General features: G+C 35.5%; 3 protein-coding genes across 13 annotated transcripts; 1 reads left to right on the top strand and 2 right to left on the bottom strand.

Annotated features, from left to right (window-relative positions):
• On the top strand, nt 360-4272 carry LOC109714361. The gene is made up of 5 exons (XM_020238959.1): nt 360-512; nt 1535-2421; nt 2513-2713; nt 3273-3468; nt 3885-4272. Exons 2-5 carry the CDS (start codon nt 1579-1581, stop codon nt 4067-4069), a joined length of 1425 nt encoding a protein of 474 aa, XP_020094548.1. The 5' UTR covers nt 360-512; nt 1535-1578; the 3' UTR covers nt 4070-4272.
• On the bottom strand, nt 7437-9809 carry LOC109716901 (ethylene-responsive transcription factor 1-like). Of its 3 annotated transcripts, none has more exons than XR_002218074.1 (3): nt 9370-9809; nt 7768-8684; nt 7437-7675 (listed from the first exon to the last, which is right to left on the bottom strand). XR_002218074.1 is itself a non-coding variant. In XM_020242514.1 (2 exons), exons 1-2 carry the CDS (start codon nt 9647-9649, stop codon nt 7834-7836), a joined length of 1131 nt encoding a protein of 376 aa, XP_020098103.1. In that variant the 5' UTR covers nt 9650-9809; the 3' UTR covers nt 7437-7833. The 3 variants fall into 3 exon arrangements, 1 of the variants encoding a protein (XP_020098103.1); XR_002218073.1 differs by having other exon boundaries at nt 7784-8684; XM_020242514.1 differs by having other exon boundaries at nt 7437-8684.
• On the bottom strand, nt 15349-20949 carry LOC109711018 (MAP kinase kinase kinase mkh1-like). 9 transcript variants are annotated; one of them, XM_020233922.1, is made up of 10 exons: nt 20783-20945; nt 19523-20028; nt 17722-19462; nt 17566-17649; nt 17025-17177; nt 16766-16929; nt 16535-16682; nt 16297-16419; nt 16009-16096; nt 15349-15791 (listed from the first exon to the last, which is right to left on the bottom strand). In XM_020233922.1, the coding sequence occupies exons 2-10, from the start codon at nt 19960-19962 to the stop codon at nt 15628-15630; spliced, it is 3105 nt and encodes a 1034-aa protein (XP_020089511.1). In that variant the 5' UTR covers nt 19963-20028; nt 20783-20945; the 3' UTR covers nt 15349-15627. The 9 variants fall into 9 exon arrangements, with proteins under 9 accessions (XP_020089511.1, XP_020089526.1, XP_020089520.1 ...); XM_020233937.1 differs by having other exon boundaries at nt 17722-19788; nt 19869-20071; nt 20783-20944; XM_020233931.1 differs by having other exon boundaries at nt 17722-19788; nt 19869-20028; nt 20783-20944.

Below are 26984 nucleotides of genomic sequence, written 5' to 3'. Positions count from 1 at the left end.
TAAATATTTTGGGCTGTTGGTTTCGCCCCAACAAATTATTGTTGCTAGCGGATTGAGTTGTTACAGAAAATATAGAAAATTATTGAAATATTATAAATCTTGAACCAAATCGATCACGAGGGCCATGCCATACCAGCATGCCCTACATTTCATTCAAGAGATTGACATGGAGAAAGATTTTTTTTTTTTTTTTTTTTTGTTCTTATTTGAACTATAAAATTGTGATTTGATTTATGGCCCAGCATGACCACTTACCAGGACAAGTATGGATTTTACCTTCAAATTCTTTAATATTAATTTTATAAATATATTTATATATATCGTTATTTATGTAATAAATAATTTTTTTTTTTTTTTTTTAAAAAAGAAACCTTTTATAGCGTTGCCGACTTGCCGTGTCGTCCTCGATATTTCGTTTCCCTCTCGCCTCCTTTCACGCGAAACAATCGAATCCCCCTCTCTATCTCATCCCCCACGATCGATCCAACTCGTTCGAGCAATCGAATCCCCAGGTGAGGATCGACCTATTCCTTTGCGATTCTTAATCACTTGAAATTGTTTCCGATTTCCTTTTTCTCCTTTTGTTTTTGGTTGCATTTTGGTGGGGTTTGTGATGATTTTAGGGTTATTAGGGATCTTCGATTGATTTGGGTAGGATAACTTGGTGATTTGAGTTCGCTGTTGTTTTTGTGGTTTGTAGATGTATTGTATCTATCTGAATAGCGAATTAGCAAACCCTAATTTTTGGTTAATCCATCATGATCCATCACAAGCTATTGCGCTACCAAAGGGGTCGGCTAGGGCTTCTTATGGAGGCAACACTATTCATTTCATCTTATATTTCTTAGTGTAATCCCAATTTTGGGGATTTGAGCACTCTTGCATCAAAATTGGATAGTGGAGTTGTATAAATCAATCATGAAGCGACCCAATAGACTTGAATTGAATTTAAAGTAGTACATAATAGATTAAACTGAATCTGATCCAAATTTCACTCGAAACTATATTCCAAGATGTCTTCAATTTCACCTAGCTTTAATCATAGAGCAACATTCAGGATTTGGTACCATTATGTGCATATGCATTCGCTCATACTGTCTAATAAACGAAGGTTTGAGAACAGAAATATGAAAATCCGACCTTCGAAAAAAAAAAAAGCCACAAATTGTTATAGCAATTTGAGATATACAATTTCATTAGTTTGTTTCGCAGAAGTAAATTGTGTGTACAAATTCTTATCTTAGATGATTGTCAGTAAGAATTTCTTAATATATTGTCAATAGTTGTTTTACACTGTAGTTGAAAATTTTCTGTTTTCTTTGTTCCAAAAACACATTATGATAACTGCTTCTGGTGGACTAGATGAGTGAAATAGTTACATTGCTAATTCTAGTCGGTTTGCCTTCATTGCGTCCTGCAAATTATTATTATTATTATTATTATCATTTTCCTCTCAAAATTGCTGGCTGCTGTGATTTTATAGAGTCAAGAGGAGCTCTATAACCTGATATTTTTTTTTTGTTATGACCTGCAGGTGAAGCTCTGTGCTTCGATAAGTCGTTAGTTCTGAATGAATTCATGGCTAACCATGAAGGAATGATTTCATTTTCTTCCCTTTTAAAACTTGATAATTTTAGTCAAAAGGATAAGACCTTCAGTTCTGATCTTCCTAGTGGCAATCCAAAGTCTTCATCACGTTCAAAATCTTTACAACCGGAATATCTTTACCCCCCCACAATGGAATCGGATCTTCTGGACGAGGTTTATGATTCAAGTGAGGATCCTACTATCTTTTCAAAACCCCATGCTAATCCTGAAGTGAATTTGAAAAATGTATTTACTGGGTTAGTTGCCATTCTCACTGGCCAAAGCCGAGCGCGTAACAGTGATCCACCACAGCGAAGCTGTAGCTCTGATATATCATTTCTTAGGTCTGAAAAGGATGGGGATACTTTCATACACCCATCAGTTTGTTTACCAAGTGCACCGCCTCTCCTTGAAGCGGAAGCTTTGAATTATAGTACTTACAGGGAGGTACTTCTAGCAGAACCTCCGGAATGGTTGCCAGATAGTTATTCTACTGTTTGCATGCAATGCAATTCCTCTTTCACAGCTCTCACTCGTGGAAGGCATCATTGTCGGTTTTGTGGGGGGCTTTTCTGCAAAGATTGCTCGCGGGGAAGATGTTTGCTGCCTATAAAGTTCAGAGTGCGGGACCCACAAAGAGTTTGTGATGCTTGCTATGAGAGGCTCGATCCGCTGCAGGGCATATTGATTAGCTACATAAGTAATGCCACACAGTCAGCAAAGCATGATGTTACGGATTGGACATGCACTAGAGGGTGGTTGAATTTGCCTATTGGCTTATCGATGGAATATGAGATATATAAGTCCGCAAATACTTTGAGAAGTTATTGCCAGGTAGGATTTTTTTTTTTTTTTTCTCGAGTTTCTAATTTTTAGCTTTTCATCCATGTTACTCAAAAAAAAAAAAATTGTTTCCAATATGCAGGTTGGTAGATTAAACCCTGAGAATTCTATTCCCTCTGCAGTGCTTAAAGGAGCAAATGGGCTTGCCATACTAACAGTTGCTAAGGCTGGTGCACTTGTCACGTACAAAGTTGGTACTGGTCTAGTGGTTTCTAGGAGGTCTGATGGATCATGGTCTGCTCCATCTGCAATATTATCTGTTGGACTAGGATGGGGACTGCAGGTAAGCATTCCATTAAATTGTTTTATTCCGTTCTTTATTGTTGCTTCTTATTAATCCAATTTAAAATCTAAAACAATTGATGCAATTATAGTATAAAAATCTGCCCCCAATGGTTGTGTGTAGTCTGAGATCTGCATGGTTGATCAGATAAAAGGTGGTTGGAACGTAATGAAGAAATGTGGCATAAAATAAATCCAAAATGGGCTATAATTATAGTAGAACAAGATTGTCTTAATCGCATAGACGAACTTATGAAGGCACCTATGAAAAATCTAATCTCTAATCTGTCCATTTATTTGTTTGCATCTCTCTCTCTCTCTCTCTCTCTCATTTGATGGTAAGAGATGCAAAGAATCTGAGTGAAATATTTTGAATTTTGACGTGGAAAATTGATGCTTTGTCTGCAAAAAAGAAAAACCAATGACTTCTTAATATTTTCAGTATTAAGTATTATGATGCAGATCCAGGCTTCGATACCTCTGTTGTATGGGATTTGTCTGTTTAAGATTATAGAAGTATCCTATGATGTAAATTGGTTTCCTTTTGTCGTTCCTTCCAGTTTGGAGGAGAACTTGTGGACTTCATCATTGTGCTCCATGGCCAAAAAGCTGTTAAGGCATTTAGTAGTACCATGCATGTTTCTCTTGGGGCTGGTGTCAATATTGCGGCAGGACCTGTTGGAAGAGCTCTTGAGGCAGATCTTCGAGCTGGCAACAAAGGTTCCGGAATGTGTTATACTTACAGTTGCAGCAAAGGTAGAGAGTGCTTTCATGGTGGAAATATGTATCCTTGTAGCCCTAGCTTAATCCCACAACTTTTGCTGTTCTGAATATTTCCTAAGATCTAGGAAATTTTTAGCAAAAAAATGTTCACCAAAGTCCGCCTTGTGTCTTTTAGTATAGAACTGGGTAACATGGAAATCTTATCTGCAAGGCGAACTCGTAATAGTTTCATTTGTTTTTTTCTTGGTAATAGTGGTGTTACTAGCAAAAAAATTGCTATGATTTCTATAATCAGCTTTTTTTAGACAAGTCTTGGTCAAATGACTTGGTACCAAACTTTTAGCTATCTTTTTTTCCTTTTGACAACTTATAAGCTCCATTTATACGAAGAACTGGTTATTAGTATATTTTACAAACTATGTTGTTCTGATGAGAGTTTTTCGAAACAGGGGCTTTTGTTGGGGTTTCATTGGAAGGGAACGTTGTTGCGACTAGGACCGAGACTAATCTCAGCTTCTACGGTGATCCTTATTTGACCACCCACGACATCCTCTTTGGGCAGGTGGAGAGGCCCCGAGCTGCTGCACCATTATACACAGCTCTCCACGAGCTATACTCAAAAATGGGATGTTAGCTTACGTCCTTTTTCTTTTGTACATATCATTCTTCTTTTATCGTCTTTTCCATATCATCCCCCTAGTTAGTCGCATTCATTGGTATTCTGAAATAAATCATGTAAATATCCAGTAGGCTTGCACAGAATAATCTTCATGCGGTCGATGTGTTTGAACGGTTTGATTGTGGAATAAATTGTAAATATTTGAACATATTCATTCAGTCGCTGTTTTGGTAACCTGTCTCACATTTTTCGCCAGGACCCTCTGAATAGCTTTTTCTCGAATCAGAAACTACCTAACTGGTTACTTGTCTGCGGATGGTACAGTAGATTTGGTCTACCTAACTATTTCTCATTTGCCCATTCAAATCGAATTGTAAAACCGCGTCTTGTCGAACAATCGCGAAGATGCAAAGAAAATGGAAAATTAGGGAATATTGAGATCATTTCAACTTTTTAAAGGTAGCTTTTTTCTTTATTTGCTGTTTCAGAGTAAAAGCTTACGTGTGGCATGTTTTTCCAGCATGAAGTATTAATCGACACACAAATTATCATTCTTGTAGTGCTTTAAAAGATTCTAGCAGGTTTCCTACAGTGAGGAGGTGTAATTTTCGTGCACGTTGCTTCAGGATTCGAGCACCAATTCAATTTTTGTTCAGTATTATTACTAGGGATAAAGTCAAAACAAGCTCACAAGGTTAGGCGAAGGTCAATTCAAATTGTGAGCTAGTGCCAGTTTGGTGAAACATGATAGTAGAGGTTGTTTCACTAGGGCCGGGTCTTAATGCAAACGTTTTCTTTTACGTTCTATTTTTTCTTTAAAAAAATGAAAGAAAAAGTGTGCACTTTCAAAGGTATTTTACTTGACCAAGAACAAGAACATGGGAGAAAAAAAAAGATTTAAGAGCAAGGAAATGGAAAAGATAAGAAGCACAACCTAAACATGTGCAGCACAACCAAAATGTTACAGAAGATTAGAACAGCTTTTTTTTGGCTTTGCGATGATAATCAAATTAACCTTAAACCATAATAACAATCACGAAGACCACTTTGTTTCCGTTCTAAGGTTATAGCCAATCGATTGGAACAGGTTTTGAGCGACATAATATCCCCCTCCCAATCGGCTTTTCTGAAGGGGAGAAACATCACTGATACTTTTGTAACCGTTAGAGAGCTTTTAGGGTGGGCAAGTAGGACGGGGGATGAGGGGGTCGGGGTAAAGGTGGATTTCGAAAAGGCTTACGACAGAATTTATTGGCCTTTCCTGTTTAGCTGTTTACACTGGTGGGACTTCGACGAAAAGTGGTGTAATTGGATCAAACTATGTGTCTGCAACGCCAAGGTTGCAGTCCTGATTAACGATGACGTCACCAATTGGATTAAAACGAAGAGGGGCATACGACAAGGGGATCCGCTCTCCCCTTTTCTTTTCTTACTAGTCGCGGAATGTCTTGCCAGACTGACGAATGAGGCTATTCGTAACAATCTCATTGTAGGCATCGGTCCCACTGAGACATCCAGAACTACCCTCATTCAATTTGCAGACGATACCTTCTTCTTCTGTAAAGCCAAGAAAAGATGTTTGAGAAACCTAAAATTCATTTGGCAACTCTTCGAATGGGCATCTGGATTGAGAATTAATAGAGAGAAATCGGAAGTCTACTATACTGGTCACACACAGGGAAAGGACAGTTGGATTGCGCATTTACTCGGATGTAGAGTGGGTACTCTACCCACTAAGTATCTGGGGTTGCCCTTGTCGATCAAACCACCTTCCAAGGAGGACTAGAGGGGGATCATCTGTAAAATTCAAAGTAGAATCGACGGGTGGCAGGGTAAACTTCTTTCAAGCGGGGGTAGACTTATCCTTGTAAAAGCAGTACTCTCCAATCTACCCCTATACTATCTCTCGGTCTTTACGACCCCTAAATGGGTAATCAAGCGTATAGAGACTGTACGCAGAGATTTTTTCTGGACAGGACAGTTGTCTAACCCAGGAATAAGATGTCTGGTTTCATGGCAGAATGTTTGCCGTAACAAGAAGGAAAGCGGACTAGGCATTCTCGACATTACTACGATGAACCAAGCCCTACTTGTTAAGTGGTGGTGGAAATTTCTAACTGCTCCCCTGTTACAGTGGAATAATCTTATCCACGAATTGTTCTATCGTAGAAGAAGACCGTTGAAGGAGGGACGATCGTTTAGACCACCTTCGTATTGGTGGAAGGGTGTACTAAGTATGAAGGAAATTTTTAAATGGGGAGCTTTTTATAAGCTGGGTAACGGACGACACATCGACTTTTGGGAGGACCGTTGGTGTGGGGAAACAACGCTACGTTCGTCGTTCCCTGAATTGTTTCACTTATCACCTGGTAAAAACCTGAAAATCCGTGACGGGTTGAATAGCAACGGTTGGTGCTGGGAAACGATTCTTGGTGGTGACACTTCTGTTAATCCTAGTGTTTGCCCTGACATTACTGCTCTTAAGGGCAGAATTTCCAATGTTTCAATTAGTCAGGGGCAGGACAGTGTACATTGGCGTTGGAGCACCGACGGATGTTTTACGGTGAAGTCAACTTATTCAACTTTGGGCGACGGAGGCATGAGGGATGCCCGTTCGAGCAAGATCTGGTCTTTACGCCTGCCTTTAAAAGTGAAAGTGTTCTGTTGGCTTGTCCTTAAGAAGAGAGTGCTTACTGCTGACAATTTGGTTAAGAGGGGATGGGTCGGCAACACGAAATGCATGCTGTGTGGACTGGAAGAGAAAACAGTCGACCACCTATTCACACAATGCGTAGTTACCAGATTCCTAATGGCGACGACCCAGGAGAATATTCAGCTAGGAGATCTGGGAGAGGAAGTGCGTCAAGTGTGGGATAGATGGGCAGGATGTACGAGATCACAATCGACCTCAACCAGTCTCATAGGCCTGATAGCCTGCTGGTGGGTTTCTTGGGATTCTAGAAACAGAGCGATCTTCACGGCGACCCAGAACAACCCAATAGCCTGTATTTATAAGATTAAGCAGTTGACGGACCTGTGGAGGAAACTTAGTCCAAAGAAGTGATCGATCGAACTTTTTTTTTTTTCTTTTTTTCGTCCGTCCCTCGTCGAGGCCTTGTTGCCTCACCCATGTAGCTTAATTCACTTACTTTCTGACTGAAGCGGGTAGCGCGCTACCTTTCTCTCAAAAAAATATTTTAGAAGTCTTAATATTTTAGAAGAGGGACTACTAGTTATTAACTGTATACTGTTTATTTTTCCACTGCTAAAAGCATTTATTAAAGAATTACACCCCTAGTGAAAAATCAACTCTGGGCATATTTCATTACTCAAGATCCATGCAGTCCACAAAGAATAAAAACTAGTTAGAAACTAACAAGAATTTGAAGTTAAAAGCATCTTCAATAGCAAAGAAACACAGCTAAATGCGAGAGAATGTTCAACAACATAGAAGATCTTCGAGATCAATAACCAGAAACAAAAACACATAGCAGGAGCACAATACAACTCTTAAGCAATTGTGCTTCGAGCACATTTATAAATCATAAACAGACACCACAACCTAATTTACTAAAGCCTCATGAATAGTTCTTGGCACTCCACATCCTCCAATATCAATTCCTGGAAAAATAAAAATAAAAAATATTGAAAGAAAGATCTCATTTTCAACAAAAGATAGAGCAACAGAAATCATGTTTACGCGATCAACTTACGGAAACGCTTGCTTACTTATTCGCTGTATTTACAGAAACAACCCAGCATCCAGGGCTTAACATTTCTCAATAGACACTACCCTCCATGGGGAGGTCATCGAAGCTCCAAAGGTCGACAAGGCTCACCCCGTCTTGCGCCGCATCGCCATTGAAAAGGCCGTCGATAGTTTCGTACGAGCTCTCTTCAATATCCGGGAACTGCAAGAATTTCAAATACGGCTCGAAGTCTAACTCGTCCACGAGTTTTACTTCTTTGTTCTCCTCCACTGCCACAGCTTCTCCGGAATCACCTTTCAATTTCTTTAGAGGGTTACTACCGTGTTCGACAAATTGGGTCTCATCGCTGTTATTTACGGAGGGAGTAAGAAGCGACGTTGTCTCCGGGTACTTAATCTCAGGTTCCCAAGCGAAGTCCGAGCAATCGAAAGAGTTGCTTCCTTGATCAGAAAAGTGATTTGTTGCTCGAAAGCAGGTTGGGTCGGTTTGTGGCGTTTTCAGCTGCTTTTCTTCGACAATCCCCCGGTAATCAGAGACAAAATTGCCATCTGCGTAATTGAGAGAGCCGAAGGAACCAGTGAAGTTCAAATTTTCTGTCGAGTTTGGTTTGGGAACCGACGGAGGAATCGGCTTTTGCTTCTGGTGGCGCTTTTGGGCACTGGAACCGGATTCTGGGAAGTTGACCTTGGCTTTCTTGCCGCGGATCCGACGGGCTTCGACGTCGTAAGCTCTAGCAGCCTCTTCAGCAGTGTTGAAGGTGCCGAGCCATACTCGCACCCCTTTGCGAGGATCTCGAATCTCAGCAGCCCATTTGCCCCACGGGCGCTGGCGAATTCCCCGGTACTGATTCTTCCTCTTCCTGCTGGCTATTCTAACCGAATGTCCATCGAAATCCGCAGATCTCAAGGTGGTAGAGCACTCTACAATTTGATAAAAAATAAGGGTTAAAGTTGAAGAGGGAAAAAAAGTGATCTTTGAACCAGATGAGTAATTTCTAAAATTTGGGCAAAATTCCAACTTTTAGGAGCTATTTCGTACCAATCAAAAATTCAAATAGATCTCTTCCACATCAATTAACAAACTTTTTTTTTTTTTTTTTTTTTTTACTTTTTTCCTAAAAAATGAACTACAGATCTCTTTTACTGAATTAATTGAGCAAAAAGTAGGCTTTTCCAATCTGATGGCACCCAATGAATCAACTAGATTAAGCATTAATAAACTGTGTATTAACTCTGATCTCAAATGATTAAATTTGGGGACAAAAGGGCAGAGAATAAAAGGAGGAGTAAAACAATCACTTCTATTATTTCAAAAAACTACCATTTTTCTCTCTTTTTCTCCAATATATAAGATAAAATTAATTTCTTTTTCCCCTTCTAATCTCTTCCTCTCTACTAATCCAAAACAAAGCATCAACAATCTCAAACAAACAAACAGATAAACAAGCCAAAACCCATCTCACAACCGAAACGACTCATCCGAGATCACAATAAAAATAACAATCAACAGAAGATCGAGAAAAAAGGCAAAAAAAAAAGGGGGGGAAAAACCAAATAAAAATCAAAACTTTGGCCCCCGAAACCACATTAAAAGCGAAAACTTTACCTCGTTTAAGCGGCGGCGCTACGGAGGCGAAGGGCTTGAACTCGATCTCCTCCGCTTCCTCCACCTCCTCCGATTCGTCCTCGAACTCCTCGAAATCCGCCTCGAAGTCCTCCTCCTCCTCCTCCTCCTCCTCCTCCTCCTCGATCTCAACCAATTTACTGCTCCTCTGCTTATTCTTCTTATTCTTGTACTTATTCTTGGACTTATTCTTGAGACCGGGCCACAGCAGCTCCGCCGCCGTGGTGGGGATGTCGCCGGAGATGATCGCGCCGCCACACATCTCGCCAAAATTGGATCTTTTTCCAGGTGATTTGATCTGAGGGAGAGATTACAGAGAGAGTTTTCGTGTTTTTTGGTGTGATTGGGGTTGGTGAGTGTGGTGGTGGGGTGGGGGGGATTTGGTATATGTAGGAGAGAGAGAGAGGGATGGGGTTTTGGTGCGTGTGGGAGAGAGGAAGTTCACAAGGAAAGCAGGGGATGGTGCTGTCCTGTGCGAGGGCCACACTACAATTTTGAGAATTTTTTAAATTACATTTGGGTTAAATTGTGGAATTTAACCTATGAAAATCATATTTAAAAACACACTAGAAATTATAGAATAGCTAAATATAATAATCTAAAATTATTCTTGACGTAGATGGTAAAACTTGATGTTTAGTATTTCAGGTATTAAATTACGCTAAAGCATAATAAAATAAATTAAAAAATTTACCACTTATAATAATATAAATTTTTGTTATTGCAATTTTAATACTAATAAATATACAATGTCTAAATATAATTTTAATAGGCGGTGTTACTATCATCAAATTTAATTAAATTGCTCGCTAACTAAATTACCACTTGGGGAATATTCTCGGGTACATTTTGAGATCTTTTATTTATTTATTTATTTATTATTTATCCATTATTAGATACATGCGTGGCCAATGTACCCATGCATGAATTGTCCCACACGGCATCTGCAGGAGGAGCGCGTGTGAACCACGGGAAAGTGTTACTCCTTAATAATATATATAAAATATATATATATATATGGTGAAATATTTATCAAAATATTATGGATGTGTTAATAAATTTATATAATATTTTAAAAAGTATATATAAACAAATTACTAATTTAGGAAGCTGTAGCAGTATTTTGTCGAAATTGCATTAAATTGTTATTAATTATATGAGTTTGTTTATACATATCTAATAAACAAAATCATATCGATAATTTAAATTTAAAAAAATTAAAACTGTATCTTTTATTTACCAACTGATAAAATTTCATGTTTATGGATTTTCTAGTTGCATCAATCCCAACTCTATAATATTTTTCACATTTTAGGTAAATAGACTTGTATAAATATCACGTTCCGAATTACAGCAAAAATTCAGATTACCTCAATAGACCGGCCGTATGCATGAGAATATATTTTATACATGCGAAACGTCAACAAAAATTTGTCAAAAAAAAACTAAAATCCAACAATTGCAAGTAAAATAAAAATTATGTATTATGGTAATATTATAAACATACAATTATCCCTACACCTGTTCTTAAAATAATATAACATCGTTAACCACTCCAAACCTCAAAATACTATACATATATTGCTATATACACTAATAGGTGGTCAGTTATACACACAAAGAGGGTAAAAGATACTAACTATCTGCGATCCTCTTATCTCCATCAGTCGTTGTTATTGAAGATTCTGAACTAAAATATTAATAAAAAGGTATAAGAATTATAATCAATAGTTTTCAGTGAGTACAGTCGACAATACTGACGTTTACACCACTAGATCCATAATAGGTAAAAATAATAAATAACCAAGCAATATAAATAAACAAATACTAATATAAATAATTACTGAAAGCAACTACTATTATCATGTCTCTACAACATAACTGAAAACTGTAAATCGATCATATATTTCATGCATCGATTAGATACTAAATAAAATACTGCAAGAATATCCAATTATAATGACCGACTCAATAGTCAAGTTTAGCATGTGCCGCTTTGTGTCCAGCACTCACCTATAGTAATCCGCTATCATACAGACTAATGTCTGGCACATATTATAATAATATCTCATAACTTAATCTCCGGAGTGGCACTCGCGGGCACTACCTTAACGGAGTGTAATATCACTATTAAACTCAAAATATTATATAAGTTGTAGTCAAATACAATGATTAAACAAATTATGACAATATTATCATAATGTTTCAAATATGGTTATAAGTCCATACTATCTATCACTCTTTGTTGGCCTCCAAAACAATATCATATAATATGTATGTCTCAATAGACTCTATAGATAGGTGTAAAAATAATACTATTATCTCAATTATGTCAGTAATTCATTTCATACGCTAAATATTATAATATGGATATAAAAATTAGTCCATCAATTTTGATAATACGGAATACACCTATATCGCAAATTCGAGAAACAGAATGGTAGTCAGGATAGCATGGTGATCTGTTACTGCTCTCCTAATCCGAACAACAACCACAACACTTTAGAGTAGCTTAAAAAATTTCTTATCAAAATCAAGCGAAATCAATTCCTAAAACGTATAAAAAAAATCAATTTCTAACTTTCAATTTTTATAAAAATTCATCAAAAAAAGTCAAAAAAATATAATAATATTAAGATCCTAATCTCTCTCTCTCATTCTCTCTCTGGAAGCTTCAAATGAAAGAGATAAGAACATCTCTGGATATACATGCTTAGGTGGACTGTACTAAAATTGCACGATTGCCAAAAAGTCTTTCACCTTTCAAGTATTTCAACTCTCAGCCCTCACAAACTAAATTTAAATTTTTGAGCATGTTTTTATATCTATTTTATCCTAAAATATTTCCAACTAAATCAGTCGCTGTAAAAAAATACTGACTAAAATTTGTACTATANATGATAATATAAAAAAATAAAAAAATAAAAAAAATAATTTTGAAGTTATTGTGATATAATGGATTTTAACAAATAAGTAAAATTATAGTACAAATTTTTGAGCATGTTTTTATATCTATTTTATCCTAAAATATTTCCAACTAAATCAGTCGCTGTAAAAAAATACTGACTAAAATTTGTACTATAATTTTACTTATTTGTTAAAATCCATTATATCACAATAACTTCAAAATTATTTTTTTTATTTTTTTATTTTTTTATATTATCATAAACAAATATTTTCATAAAGTTTGAGCATTATTGTTCCGGACGATAATTTTAAATTATTCAACTCCAACATATGAAATTAATATTGAATGGATAATATTATCATATGTGCTCATAAAACTGAGTGTTACATTAAAAATTACCCTCACAATACCTTATTCGAAAAAATAAGTCTCCCATTGGAATCCTACATTTAATAGCAATCATGTATAAATTTACACACATTTTAAAAATCAACAAATATCTGATAAATTCTTATGTAGCTTAGGTTAGTTTCTTATCATTTTTCAATTACCCCAGTGAAATGGACGGATGTGGTGGAGCCACGTATGCGGTTCCCAAATGTCAATGACATAATCGTGCAACATCATAGTCGCATGTGTTTGTTCCACGAAAAGTGGAGAGAGTTAAAGCACTTTAGTCACCTTCGTGTTTGAATCATTATAATTTTATTTAATTTTTTCAAAATAATATAACTAATTTTGACCCGAGAAAAAAAAAATAAAAAATAATAGTAAAATATTAATTAATCCCTCACTTAGGCTTATTAGTTTGGTATAATGCTATTAGATAGAATAGAGTTGGAAAAAGGCATATAGAAAAATGGTTCTGGGTTCTCCGATGAGACCGTAGAAAATATATCGTAATCGACTAACCATAATATGCGAAGAGCAATATTACATGCGGAAACAAATAGGATATTTTCTGATCGTCGTTTCTCACCGCATGTAACACAATCTCCCCGCAATTCCAAACGAACCCTAAACAAACAACATAATTAAAAAAACCTTCACTTCCACAATTATACAAATAAACAATAAAAAATAATTTTTTGTCTAAACTTTAATTTACCTAAAAATTTATATTAATCCTCGTAACCCTTGTTGCACTTGTAACGCCACCATACCAATTTGTCCAATTGTGCTTAGAAAATGCCAAAGCTAGTGACATAATAATAATATTAGAAATTAGAAATGTCACCTGCACAAGTTAACACGAATTTGTGCTACTTCTTTGAAAGCTCACCGATATATTAATTTGAATAAAAAAGAAAAAAGAGTTTAGTACCAAATAATGTTTTTTTTAGTTTTTAAGTTGGTTTGTACCGAAAATTATTCCTGCATGTGTGTTCGAAAAAATTTAAGATTCGAGTCTCTGGCTTTTATAAAGACGGGTTCAGTTCGAAGGACGCAGAGGGGTAAAGTTATTTGATTAGAAATTTTGTAATCAAAAAGTTTTTAATTGTTCTACTACAATAACATGCTGATATAAGTTTTTTGGTTAATTTTCCTCGTAAAATTATCTTGTAGCTAAAAGTACATAATTAATTAACAAGTGTTTTAAATAAAATCTTAATCCACTGGCTGTATATATCCGAAGTTTTAAGTTTGAAGTCATTTTGTTTTGTATTTTTAGTTAAATTTATTTTTTAAAAAGAATAAACAAAAAAGGTGGATTACTACCTTTGTGTACAAAAAAATTAATGATAATAAATTAAGATTATATATAAGTGCATGCACCGAATCTTAACCTTAAAGTCAATGAGAGAGAGGTTGTGTGAGGGAGACAAATTGGGTTGGGCCCACAAATTGAGACTAGAAGGGACCAGATTCAACTTAGGTTCGTTCATTTGGGTTCAATCCAAGCTCCCGTCATTTTCACATAGACCAATCCTGAACACAGGCTCCTGTAATTTCTGGTTAATTTTTTTGTTTGAATTTTTTACATTATTACAATCAAGTTGCATAGTACAAGTCGATTCGATTGACTAAATAATGTCTCATCGATAGGGTAATAATATAATATAACGGTAGTTAAAGAGATATAAATGACTCAGATGTCACGACAATAATATAATATTTTTTAGCTAACTAAATTATTATAGCGTAAAATTTGATTTTGATGATTTAAAAATTTTAAGTTATAAATTATAACAAACTCAAATTTGAGGACCAAAAAGTATTACGGCTCTCAGAATTTATGGACCAAAGACCAAATTTAGCCCAAATAAAAAAGTCGGGGCTTCTTTCTTGCTAGTAACAGGTTGGTGCACCTACTTGGTTTGCCAATTTCAATGCAATTAGAAACTTGCTTGTAAGCTAATTATAATAAATTAAATTCTAATTCTAATTGTAATCACAACACGTAACTTTAAAAAAAAATTAAAAATAAATAAATCTAATTCTAATTTAATACTTCCATGTTCATATTCTTAATTTTTAGAAATTTTTTCCATACAAAAAATCCTAAAAAATCACAAAAAAAAATTCTAAAAATAATAATATAATAATAATTTCGAAAATTACAAAAAATTCTAATTATTATTATTATTATTATTATTTAGCCACATCATTTGTTAATTTACCAGTGTGGTGTTAATATAAAGAAAAGAAAAATTCAAAAAAAAAAAAAAAAAACCAAATTAAAAGGATGCTCAAAAAAGAAAATAAGTATTGTTGCCGCTATATACCATTTATGTATATAATCATACAATGCAAGTTTATTCTCATTGATACACTACGCCTTTAATTTCCTTTATTTTACGTATCATTTGATAACATTTGACCTTCCGCAGAATTGTTGTTTTGAATACTGCTTAAAGAAAAAAAAAAATCCAAATTCATAACAAGCGAAAATTGTTTCATTTAAGTTCTCCAAGTACAGTTGTGATTATTTATTTATTTTTTATTTTGTGGTAAAGTTTACGGTGCACAATTTCATCTAGCTTATTTTGTTGGAGTAATAATTTGCTATAATACATGATCAAGAAGCATCTTTGATTCAGAACATGCATCGATTTCGGCTAACATTTTTGGGAATTATACCATATACAGGAAACCAAGTTTTACATAATCACATTTTTCACATTTACAAATTCACAACAACAAGCAGAAAAAATAATGCAAATTAAAAAAAAAAAAAAAACAGGAGGGAAAAAGAGAGAGAAAAGAACCTCCAACAAGCATATTCAGCTCTGATCTAACAGCAAATACTACTACTGCATACAACAAACAGTACAAACTTTAAACACGGATCTGCGCCGCACATTCACGGATAGCATAGTGTGGAGTTAACACTAAGCTTGAACAGCGTCCAACATCGAACGGAGCTGCGCCGCTATCTGAGTAAACGAAGGTCGTTGATCGGGGTTCGCGGCCCAACACTGCTCCATTAGTTTCCTCCATTCTACATCGCACGAACTCGGCACGCTCGGCCTCAATGTGTTATTCAATATACCCCCTGCTCGGAAGTGAGTTCTTTGATAAGTCGTCTTCGATATAAATCGATCATATAAATTCGCAAGTATCAAACGGCAAAAGAAAGTATTCTTTTGAAATTTGACTGGTCATTTGGTAACAGGAAGTGTCACCTTCAGAATTCTATAATGTCGGAAATGTTAGATTCGGGTAATTGTAGTTACGAGATCTCATAAAAAGATGCTAATTTATCGGCATACCTATGACTGCTCCGTAGTGCATATCGCCGTACGGCTCCTCTCCAGTGAGAATTTCCCACATGACGACGCCGAAGGAGTACACATCAACCTGTAGTTGTAATCAAAGAACAGTTACTCAAATTTTAGCAAGCATACAAAATTTCAAATGCAGGGCCTATAGCTGGGTAAGAAATAGCAATGCGCGGAGGTTTTAGACGTTACTGAATACAAATTCCAGCGAAGAAGAATCGCAGTAGCAACACTCTAACCAAGTGATGAAATAATCGTCGTAGAAGATTTATGTATTACCTTGTCAGATACCCTGTTGCTGTTGATGGTAAGCAACTCCGGAGCCATCCAGGGAAGTGTTCCCCTCATACCACCGGATACCATAGTGGTTTGCTTCATCTTCGACAAGCCAAAATCAGCAACCTGAATCAAACATCGCCAGAGCTTATTTCCTTTTCCTAGTATTTATCGCACTATTTACCGAGAAAAGTAGGTTCTATAAGACAAAGATGTAAGTTGATATGAAATGTAACTTAACCTTACAAATTGGACGCGAGGAATCTTTAAGGTTCACGAGCAAGTTATCGCATTTCAAATCAAAATGGACGATATTCTTGGAATGCAAGTATTCCATTCCAATAGCAGCATCCATAGCAAGCATTAGCCTCTTACGGCGATCGAGATACCTGCGAGCTCCAACACAGAAAAATTTAGTGGTGATTTAAGTGCGAAATAGTGAAGGCGATTGATATACTAGAGAGAACTTTACTTGTCCCTGCGCAGTAAAACTTTCTTAAGGGATCCGCTGACCATAAATTCCGTTACAGTAGCTAATTTTCCGCCTGGTCCATCTTTCACAACTCCGTAGAAGGCCACGACATTTGGGTGGTGAAGCTTCGAGAGAATGCCCGCTTCCCGCCAAAATTCCAAGATCTGAAATAAATCGATTCATTACAATGCATTGAAAAAAAAAAGGGAAGAAAAAATGCGACAGAAAATCAATTCAAAGACTCAGAAAATAAACTTACCAGCTTATCTGTCTGAGATGAGTGGTACAGAAAACAGCTGTTCTTTATCCGCTTAATGGCCACATCTGTACCCCTCCATTTCCCATGATAGACGGTTCCGAACGTACCGGCACCTACCTCTCGAAGATCTTCGAGATCATCATTCTTTATAATCTGCATGTTGTGGAATATCCTTTTGTGCTTAGTTGAAAAATTCCTTGTGTAAGAGAGCTAAAATGTTCTTAAACTTTTGTTTACATATCCTTTTGTACTTAGTTGCTGAAATAGGTTTATTATGTAGATTTTGTAAGTGTAAAAGTCGTTCAGAAACCAAATTTCGCAATATGCAAATGAATGAATGGAAAGCGTTTGAATATTCTGAAATATTATGGAATCGAGGGTTGGAATCATTCCTTTGCCAAACCAATTCTCAATTTTCATAAACTTGAAAAGTCATTCAAACATGACTGTAGAACAAATGTGTTAGGAAAGCAAGTTTGGGTTCATTTACTTGAAAATTTTGACAAAAAAGCAGCTCTATCATAAACCCCAATAAGCATACCTGTACATTACTTATATTCAGATCTCGACTAATAGCATCCACTGCAGGCAAACCGATTTCTTCAACTCTCTCAGCTTCATATTCCTGTAGACAAAAAACATATATGAAAGTGGACACACAAAATGCAATTAATTAAGGAGATAAAAGAGTGAGTACCTCTTGCTCCTGGTTAGCTTCCCTAACATCCTCCCTAAGTTCGTGCGAACGATTCAAAACGAGCAAACTACTGCCATCATTTTCCAGCGACCGTGTCAAGCTAATTTTCAATAGACTATAGCCTTGATCTTGAGAACCGCACTGTGAAAATTTGTCGCACATTTTAGCCGTTCTATTTCCCGAAGGTGTAGACGGTGATGACGTAGAACTCGGACTTTCCTGACTTCTATTGCAACTTTTGGCACCTGCAGGTGAAAATTTTAGTTCGACACTCCTGACAGTAGTTTGAACTCCATTTTCTTTGTCAGATTTCTCAATCTTCCTCTGAGAACCAAAGCTGTTTCGGTAGCTCTCTCCGTCTATCCGCTTCTCGACTTGACTAGCCGCATCTTCTTGAGAACCATGACTTCTCAGCTTGTGCAAAGATTTATGTGATCTTTCCGATTCTTCCAGCGAAAACATTTGTTCTCCCTGATTCAATTGGGCGTCTCCAAAATCTTTGGACTTTGGAATCTGCAATATCACATCCTCCGGCACTTGAGCTGGTGAAGACAACATATCACTTGAATTTAGGTGCCCTCCAGGCGAAAGATCAGCAGATTTGCCAGCGGTGGTTGATTCTTCAGTCATAATGTAGTTTTCATTAAGCCCAAGTTGCTGAAAACCAATCAAATCATCCGATTTTGCTAACCGAATGAGAGGCTCCACTTGCTCCCTCAGGATCCTCTCCGTCTGAAAGACCCGAGAAGCCGCATTAGATGGTTCGGCCGGCACATTGTCAGAAGGCGAACCTTCATGCTGCTTTGTCGGCACAGGTAACTTGTCCGTAAAGTGCCAGGATAACGCCGCTTCATCGTTTTTCTCGGATACACTATCTTCTTTGGCTTTTATTTCTTTCCTCGGTACTTCTCCATCTGCAATTCTCATTTCACCGTGAAGTCCATCGACTATCCTAGGTAGAGTTTTTAGCTCGTTGAGCGGCTTCGAGAAATTTGTAATGCCTTGTTTGTGCTTACTAGGATAAGTAGTGGATTCTGTAGGCACCGGCGAAGGAAAGAAAATATTGCTGTCCTTATTGAAGAAGATATCTTGGTGGCGATGCCCGGAATATAGGTACATGTCATCCTCCTCGAACTGCTCTTCATTGTCTTGATTTTTCAAATAAGCCGCTACTCCAATATGCTGTTTAACTTGAATAGGTTTAGATGGTGTCTTCAGCGGAGTAATCAAATCCATTGCAGATACAGTAGCTGAACTAGAAGCACTTTTGCTCATCTTAGCCTCGCCGAGCTCGAACATTAACTGATCCATTTCAGTCGCAGAAGCACTCGCGCGCTTATTGAATGCATCGCCTGATCCATCCAAGCCATTTACAGCAATCACATACTGCCTTTCAGCGTCGGCATCAATTTTTCCTACATTAGAATGCACACTGCCATCATCAACATCGCCGTCCTCCGAAGAGAAAAGAAATATCCGGGGCTTGTGTTCACCGTCTTCTAAGACTCTGCACTCGTCCATCATAAGATGCAAATCTTCGTCGGAGGACACGGAGATCAGCAAATTAATGTTCTCCCCTGGCAATTGGTATTTGATTGCGTGAAATTTGTTGCACAACTTCCGCGTTCTCCGCAAGAGCTCGCGCCATGATATGTCTTTGTTCAGCTGAAGGACATGATTGTAACCTCCAACATATCTAAGCTTTCCATCACCTGGTCTGGGTAAAAATTTCCCGCCGAAGCTACAGAGGAACTTCATCTTAGTTGGCGGCAATTCGGAAGACACAGGGGAATCATCGTACCTTTTACCGAATCCCGGGCTGCGTACATCTTCGGATGAAGCACCTAAAGCAAAGCGCCGCAACGAGGGAGGGCCTTTCTTCTCAGTCTCTAAAACTGCATTCGTCGCTGGTGCATCAGAAGCACTTCTGAGACCGACGTGAGGGCTTATTGGCACCGTCCTCTGATCGGCATAACTCTGTTCTTCAGAAGTGGTCGGAAGAAGAGAAGGCTCGCGGGAATTGCTGGCCCGTTCTTGCATGAATCCAAGCGCAAACTCCTCGCCGGTCTGAAAAGAGTAATTCAAGACATGCCTAACGCCAGTTGGTACAAAAAACACGGGAGGTCGAGGGTTGATGTTAGTGGGACCTTGCAAGAAGCCCTGGCCTGGTGAGCTAAAGCCCTCAGTTCGGCTTTCGGGTGGGTAGTTCGAAGCCGGCTTGAGATTTTCCGACCACTCCATGGCTCAGCTGGGAACATTTTGTTCCATTCACTTGTAGCACAACAACTTGTAACTTAGAACATGCACCTAAGTACATAATATATATACACAAAGAAGATCACTTCAATACCTGTAAAAGCAAGATCACCAAAACACAATAGTCTATATAACTGGGAATAAGCTTTATGAACATGCATGAATCTACATATAAAGTAAGTCGATGAGACTAAAACGACAAGTTCACGGATTCAGAAAAGCACCACATAGAGCAAACAACAAATAGCCAAGTAGAAGTCTTATAAGGGTGGAGGAGTAATAAATTAATAATAGTATTATTTTTTTCTCAAAAAAAAAAAAATAGTATTAATTATACAAACTAGTAACACTACTAATAATAGTAATAATAGTAAAAACAGTATTTCTGATATAGCAGTAGCACTACTTGGAGGGGGGATTGGATGGGCTCTCTTTTTATGCTTGTTCATCATTGTGTATTTGTGTGTAGAACCTTCCTTAGTAACACAGCTAGAAAAAAAAAAAAAAAAGAGCCCCTTTTCACTCACAAAACTAGTAATCACAATTGTAGAGTAGGAGATCTCAAATCCCAATTGTTCAAGTTTTTTTTTTTTTTTTTTTTTCTCTTTTTCTTTCCCCTTATCAAAGGACTCAAAAAGCCACCAACAACTTTTGGTATCATCATCCACTTATGGGTGACCAAGAACTAACAAAAAAGCAAAAACAAAGATATATTCCAACTTTTTCATGCATGAATTAGAGAGGAGAAATGAATGAACAAGTAGAAAGAAAAGGAGAATACAGAGGATTCATACAAGTGATGTACCTTTATGATCTTCCTTTGTGAGAACTTTCCCTTTTGGACTCTTTACATATACACCCTCTTCTATTTGATATTTGCTCCTCTTTAGCTTTAGAAGAGAGAGAGAGAGAAAGAGTGTGTGCACAGAGAGATTGAAAAAGATAGCATTAGCGTTGAAGACGCAAAAAAATGAGTCAGCTTAGATGCATTTATTTGATGGAATCATAGATTCAAATAACATTAAAAAAAAAAACAAATGGTTTTTTTAAAATTTTTTGAAAAAGTATAACTTTTAGTTCGGAAATGCGAGAAAAAACTAAAAGTGCTTTAAAGGACGATCCAAGTTACAACCTGATCAGCTACTTTCGGTGTAGGTTTTTCATGTTTCATCAGCAACTTTTCCTACCGAAAGCGCGTAAACTAATTTTCTATATATTAAAATTATATTTTCGTATTTTACAATAAAATTATAAAAAATATATATTATAAAAAAAAAAAAAAAATTTTGAGAGATATATAGCACGCTATCCGCTTCGTTTATTTCATTTAAAAATAAACTTAACTAGAAATGTGAATCAACTAAGATTTGAACTTGGGTCTCAGGTACCAACCACCAAGCTGTTTGTCACTTGCTCTAGGGACAGTTAGTTATTATAAATATTTATTATAAAAATATATTGCAATATGATATTGCATACGAAAATAAATAAATAATTTTATTTTTTTATCACACTTTTTTATCACATATAACGTAATTTTTTCACAATTTTGACTAATTTGCAGCAATTCGTGCACAATTAACAAACCCGATCAAGTTGGAGATGGTCGGCTCTATTTTATTAGTGGGCGGTGGGGGTCGTTATTAGCCGTTAATTTAACTACAAATTGGTGCGGTTCGACTCGGGTCCGAACCCGATTGGGTACACGCATTTGGGTCTGGTCGACCGATTATGGTCCGGTTCGTTCGGATCCGATAATTTGGGTCCGTATCCCCCGCACTTCATTGGGATCCATTAATTAATTGCCAATTTGGGGATGCCACGTCAGCAGCAGGTGCGAAGTGGCCATCGTCCTCCGAGGGTGAAATCGACGGTCCCCATTTTAACATAGATACATGCAGTGGTCAACTCTTAAATCAATATTTAAAAAAAAAATTAGTAAAAACAAATATGTTAAATTTGTTAAAATTTATACATTACAGCTACAGTATATTAGAAAAATTACAATCTAAATAAATGCTCTTGCAAAGCTTTGCTCACTTTTGCGTTTTTTAATGAGACCGTAAAAATTATCTCGTAATCAAATCATTACAATTTATACAAATATAAATATAAAGAATAATTTTTATCATACTTTTTCATCGTAAATAGTGAACATGAAACTATTTTGGGCCTAAATATTTTGAGGCCCCACCACAACAGAAAATTTTAAAATCTAGCCCAAATTAGACTCGGTCTGTGGGCCTTGTTTAGGCTTTGGCCCAATTTTAAGCAAAAAGTAGCATCTAAGATGTTATTAATTATAATATTAAACCATTAATCTAGTGATCCTTTTTAATTTTTTGTAATTAGCTCCCTAACTTTTTACTGTTGATTTCAATTAGTAAGTCTCACTTTTTAAAGCGTTGTTAACTCTAATGACGAATATCATGTTAGTACCAACTAATAATAATTGTCACTTCAATACGGCATCAGTACCAAACTTTGCCATATGATAAATTTTGCCAAAATTAACGATATTTTTAATGACAAAAACTAAATGTAACAGATACTAAAGGCAAAGAATATAATTATAAGAACGAAAAGATTGGGAGCTAAAATAAAAATTAAAAAAAAAAATTGAGTAAAGATTGAAAAACAATTCGCAAAGTGGCATGCCTAACTATAAGAAAAGAGACAACTTTTCACCCTAATTGGGAAAGAGATTTGCAACCTGTAAGATATACTTAGTGCTCGGTGATAAGATATGTCTAGCTGAAAAAAAGAATAATAATACTCCATGTCTTTTGGAAAGTTCATGAATTATTAGCATATTAAGAGTATCAATAAATAATCATATTTGTGTGATCTAAGGTTATTGTTTTATGTGTTACCTCAATCTAAAAAAAACAAAATGCAAAATATATCAAAAGCCATTTGAAAAATTAGTGGAGATATATAGCAACTTTAGGTATTAACCCTATGTTGATGTCACATAATTACAGAATTTTTTTTTTTTTTAGAACGAAACAGTTTCTTCAAAACCGCTAACTTTCAAAACATTATTATCGCAATCCACAACAAATTAAACTCTTGTTTATATTAATTCGATGGTCAAATATCTGTTAGTCATCGTGATCGCCTATGAGTTTAAGAGTAATGGTCAACTTGCAAATTCATGTGTTCAGCTAAATAGTTAGTTCTTAATTAGTGGACCTTAATTTCTCACCGTTCCATTAAACTCGATGGTGAAAGCGTTATAAAACCAAATTGAAAGGGAACTTGTACACTTTTATCGATCACATATGGCCTTGTTTCTTAATGATTGAGATGTAGCAAGAGGATAGAGTGAGAGGACCAATCAAAGGTGTGAGAATATATAATAAAGCTTTGGAATTTTACATATAGTCTCTATCGATCTATACGTTGAGTATCTCATTCCTCTATACGTGTTCATTATAAGTCTCATTTTCTCCAGTAAGGTCCACCCTAGTTGGAAGGAAACCAGGTAGAAACCAGAGAATATTTATGATCTTATATGAGGGCGGCGCGATTCCACTCAAGGTTATGATATTTATAGATTTGAATTATTATTATTAATAAATTCTCATTGTAATCGATAACAAAATGAGAATTAATCATGCTATGTACGATATAATTTAAAACTAGAAACTAGAACCAACCATGCCACGTATCATAGTTTTCTAAAATCTTCGAACCCGAATCAAATCTATTAATTAGATTTTTTAGATTCGATTTCAGTTAAGCCTGAGTTGGTTAACACTTTCTTGGATAACTGCGAGATATATATTTAACAGCATCCTTAATTATTAAGTACTTTTCCTTTTTCTTTTGCTTTCTTTTTTTTTTTTTAATCTTTTGGTGAAAAGACGTATTAATTAATTGAAAACTAATTAATTAGCCCAACACCTCACTAATGTAACCCCTTCCACGGCCTCTACGTACCAAACCCACTCAAAACCTCTTCACACTCCACTTAATTTTTTCTATTGCTTCTCCTGCGTGAGGACGTACGTACAATGTCGAAGGCCTAGCTCGTTCTCCGCTCTCTTGCTCAGGTAAAATTAATTAACTAATTTATCTAATTAATTTAGATAATTAAGCGACTCTTGTTATAAATTAATCACTCCCCTATGCATGCATGCATGCATGCACGCACGCACGTACGCTCCCTCGTATATTCCACGTCAGCAGCACGCGCACGTACGTACTGCATGGTGTCAGACACAGCTTACGTGGCACTGCAGCAGAGGATACTACTACGCGTAGACCAGCAACAGATGGTGCACTGGATGAGGGACCCGAAGACCGGGTTCTGGGTCCCCGAGAACCGGTTCTACCAGGCTGACGTGGCAGAACTCAGAGCACAACTGCTTCCTAAGAAAGCCGAGGAATAAATTAAACCTAATTACTTAATATTCATTCCTACATGAAGAAGAAGAAAATACCTATATAATATATGTTTATGTTACGGTTAATTTCATACAGTTTCGTGCAAATATAGTAAATTATAAATGCATTTCTATAAAATTTAACTTTCGCATATTTCCTGTAAAAATTCTAATTTTTCAAATATGTCCTTCTGATTTATTATCGTTAAAATACTATTTATTTTATAAGTAAAATAACCTCTTTGCCATCACAAATACGTTAAGATTTGGTTAGATTTGTAGATTAAATCTAGTTAGATAAGAATTAATATTTAAATTTGTTGGAGATAAATTAAGATATAATATTAATTAGAATATTAATCTAACTAGACTAGGATAAATATTTAAATCTATTGGAGATAAATGAAATATAGATTTAAATGTTAATTGGAATAGAAATCCTAATTGGATTAGAATTCGCGTACATTTTAAAGGATGCATTATAAAAGCACTTTTTGTAATGTTTTTGGAGTAGGGAGTACTGTAAAAAAGAATGCCTTCTTGGATGAAACCGTTTTAGGAGAGAGAAAGTTATGGTTGAGTGCACCTAGTGCACGAGTGAACATGGAAAGTTCTCTACTTTATGGGTTTATAGAATACGAGAGAAGAGTACGAGAGAATAAAAAATATGGCTCGGATTGTAGCTACTCTATGCAGAAGAAGAGTTAGGTATTATCTTCTCTTATTTAATGAATTTTATTTTATCCGTATATTTTTTGTTTTGATTTTTCTCTCTTTTGTGATTGTATCAATTTTTGCTAAAGAGATAGATTTATGGTAAAAACATGATTCGATGCTTCCGTTGCGGAATCCCAATAATTAGTACCGAATCTAACAACCGTCGATATCGGTGCGGGTTGCGGATTCACAAAATTCGGTAACGGGGCGAGTACCCGATTCCCAACAAAATATGTTTCTTCAAAAATCCCAACGGTTAATTAAAGAGAGGGAAAAAGATCAATTCACCTCATTAACTAATTAAGGTTAAGTATTTTATCCATTGTTAACTAATTTTTTTTAACGGATCCTAACGACAGAAACATATTTAAAAAAATCAGGACTTTTATAGAAACAACATATGAAAATTAAATTTTATAAAAATATATTTACAATTCACTATGTTTATAGAGACCTGCATAAAATTAACCCTTTTACTATGACCATATAAATGATGAGCTGTGTAATAATTAATTAAGTGGATCTTAATTAATATATACACGAATAAATAAAACTAATTACTATACATTTGTTTTAGTTTTGTTTTTTTGTTTTTTGTTTTTATTATAAAATTAAATGCAGGTACTATTGTTTGCCTGGAAAACGTGGAGTCGAGTCAACGTCGTGCCGAATATTGTTTAGAATAATTCTTTACTTTTAAAAGCTTAAGTTGAAAGATAATGAAAAATATTCTATTTTCGATTTGGAAAAATATGCTTCTTTCAAATACTGTGCTTAATTAAGATTAAGCATAATGATAACCTTTTTATAAGCACCAAATTATTAAATTAATCCGAGGTTATTTTTTTGAGACAAAATGCAAATGTTGCGTTATTGAATGCCACGAATGGATTGGATACCCGTTGACCCAAGTCAACTTTGACCACGCGCGCACATCTTAGTAGTAGTTTTATTTTTGGTGCCCAATTTGAAATATAGGTTTAATTATTACGTTTAAATATCAACAAGAAAATCTAAATTAGACCCTAATTTCTATATTTTTGGTGCCCAATTAATACTTGTGAGGAAAATACTGAAAAGCTAGATAAACATGCAAAATTGGCATGTGAAAATCTCTTACTTTGTTTTTAAGCTTTTCTCACTCTCAATTCGATTTGAATTTGTTATGGAAACGGCTAGCATCTAATCTATCAAAGATGACTTCGAATCATTGGTACTTTTGAATTTAATTAATCGAAAAGTCAATGCAATTTCAGAATTCGAGCAAAAAATATATGAAACAATCATTTTAACGCTTTTTTTTATTTTTATATTCAACACAAATATCTTCAAATTAAAAAATAAACATGCTTTGTAATATCTAAAGAATATATATATATATCTATACTATATATAAAAGCACGTATATTCAAATTTGGGTCTGTCGACAGACCCATTTTTCGGCGGAAAAATTAGCGCCCATTTTTCTCTTTCCGTACGAAAAATTTTAAATATAAGAATAAAAATAGAAATAGAACAGCAATGAATACGTAAGTTATCTATAACAGATTATTGATGTGAAAATCCTAAAATATAAATTTTTCTATTTAATTTCAAAAGTAAGTTTTCTATAACAGATTACGAGTGTGAAAATCTTATAAAAGATATTTTCCCATTTATTTTAAAATATCTTTTTTAGATATTATCTATTTAATTTCAAAATATATTTTCTTTTTAAGATAACGGATTTTATTTTTCTATTTAATTTCAAAAATTTTATTCCTAACAGATTTTATTTTCTATTTAATTTAAAAGCAATTTTGCATTAAGATTATTGTTAATTATTATCATTTAAAGCATATCTTTCTTAATAGCGTGATTTATTATTTTAATTTTTTAGATACACATTTGGCAATCATA

This window comes from Ananas comosus, linkage group 1 (genome assembly GCF_001540865.1).
Source record: "Ananas comosus cultivar F153 linkage group 1, ASM154086v1, whole genome shotgun sequence".
NCBI lineage: Eukaryota > Viridiplantae > Streptophyta > Magnoliopsida > Poales > Bromeliaceae > Ananas > Ananas comosus.
Note: the sequence above shows the minus strand (reverse complement) of the source record. Positions and strands in the feature narration are given on the sequence as shown.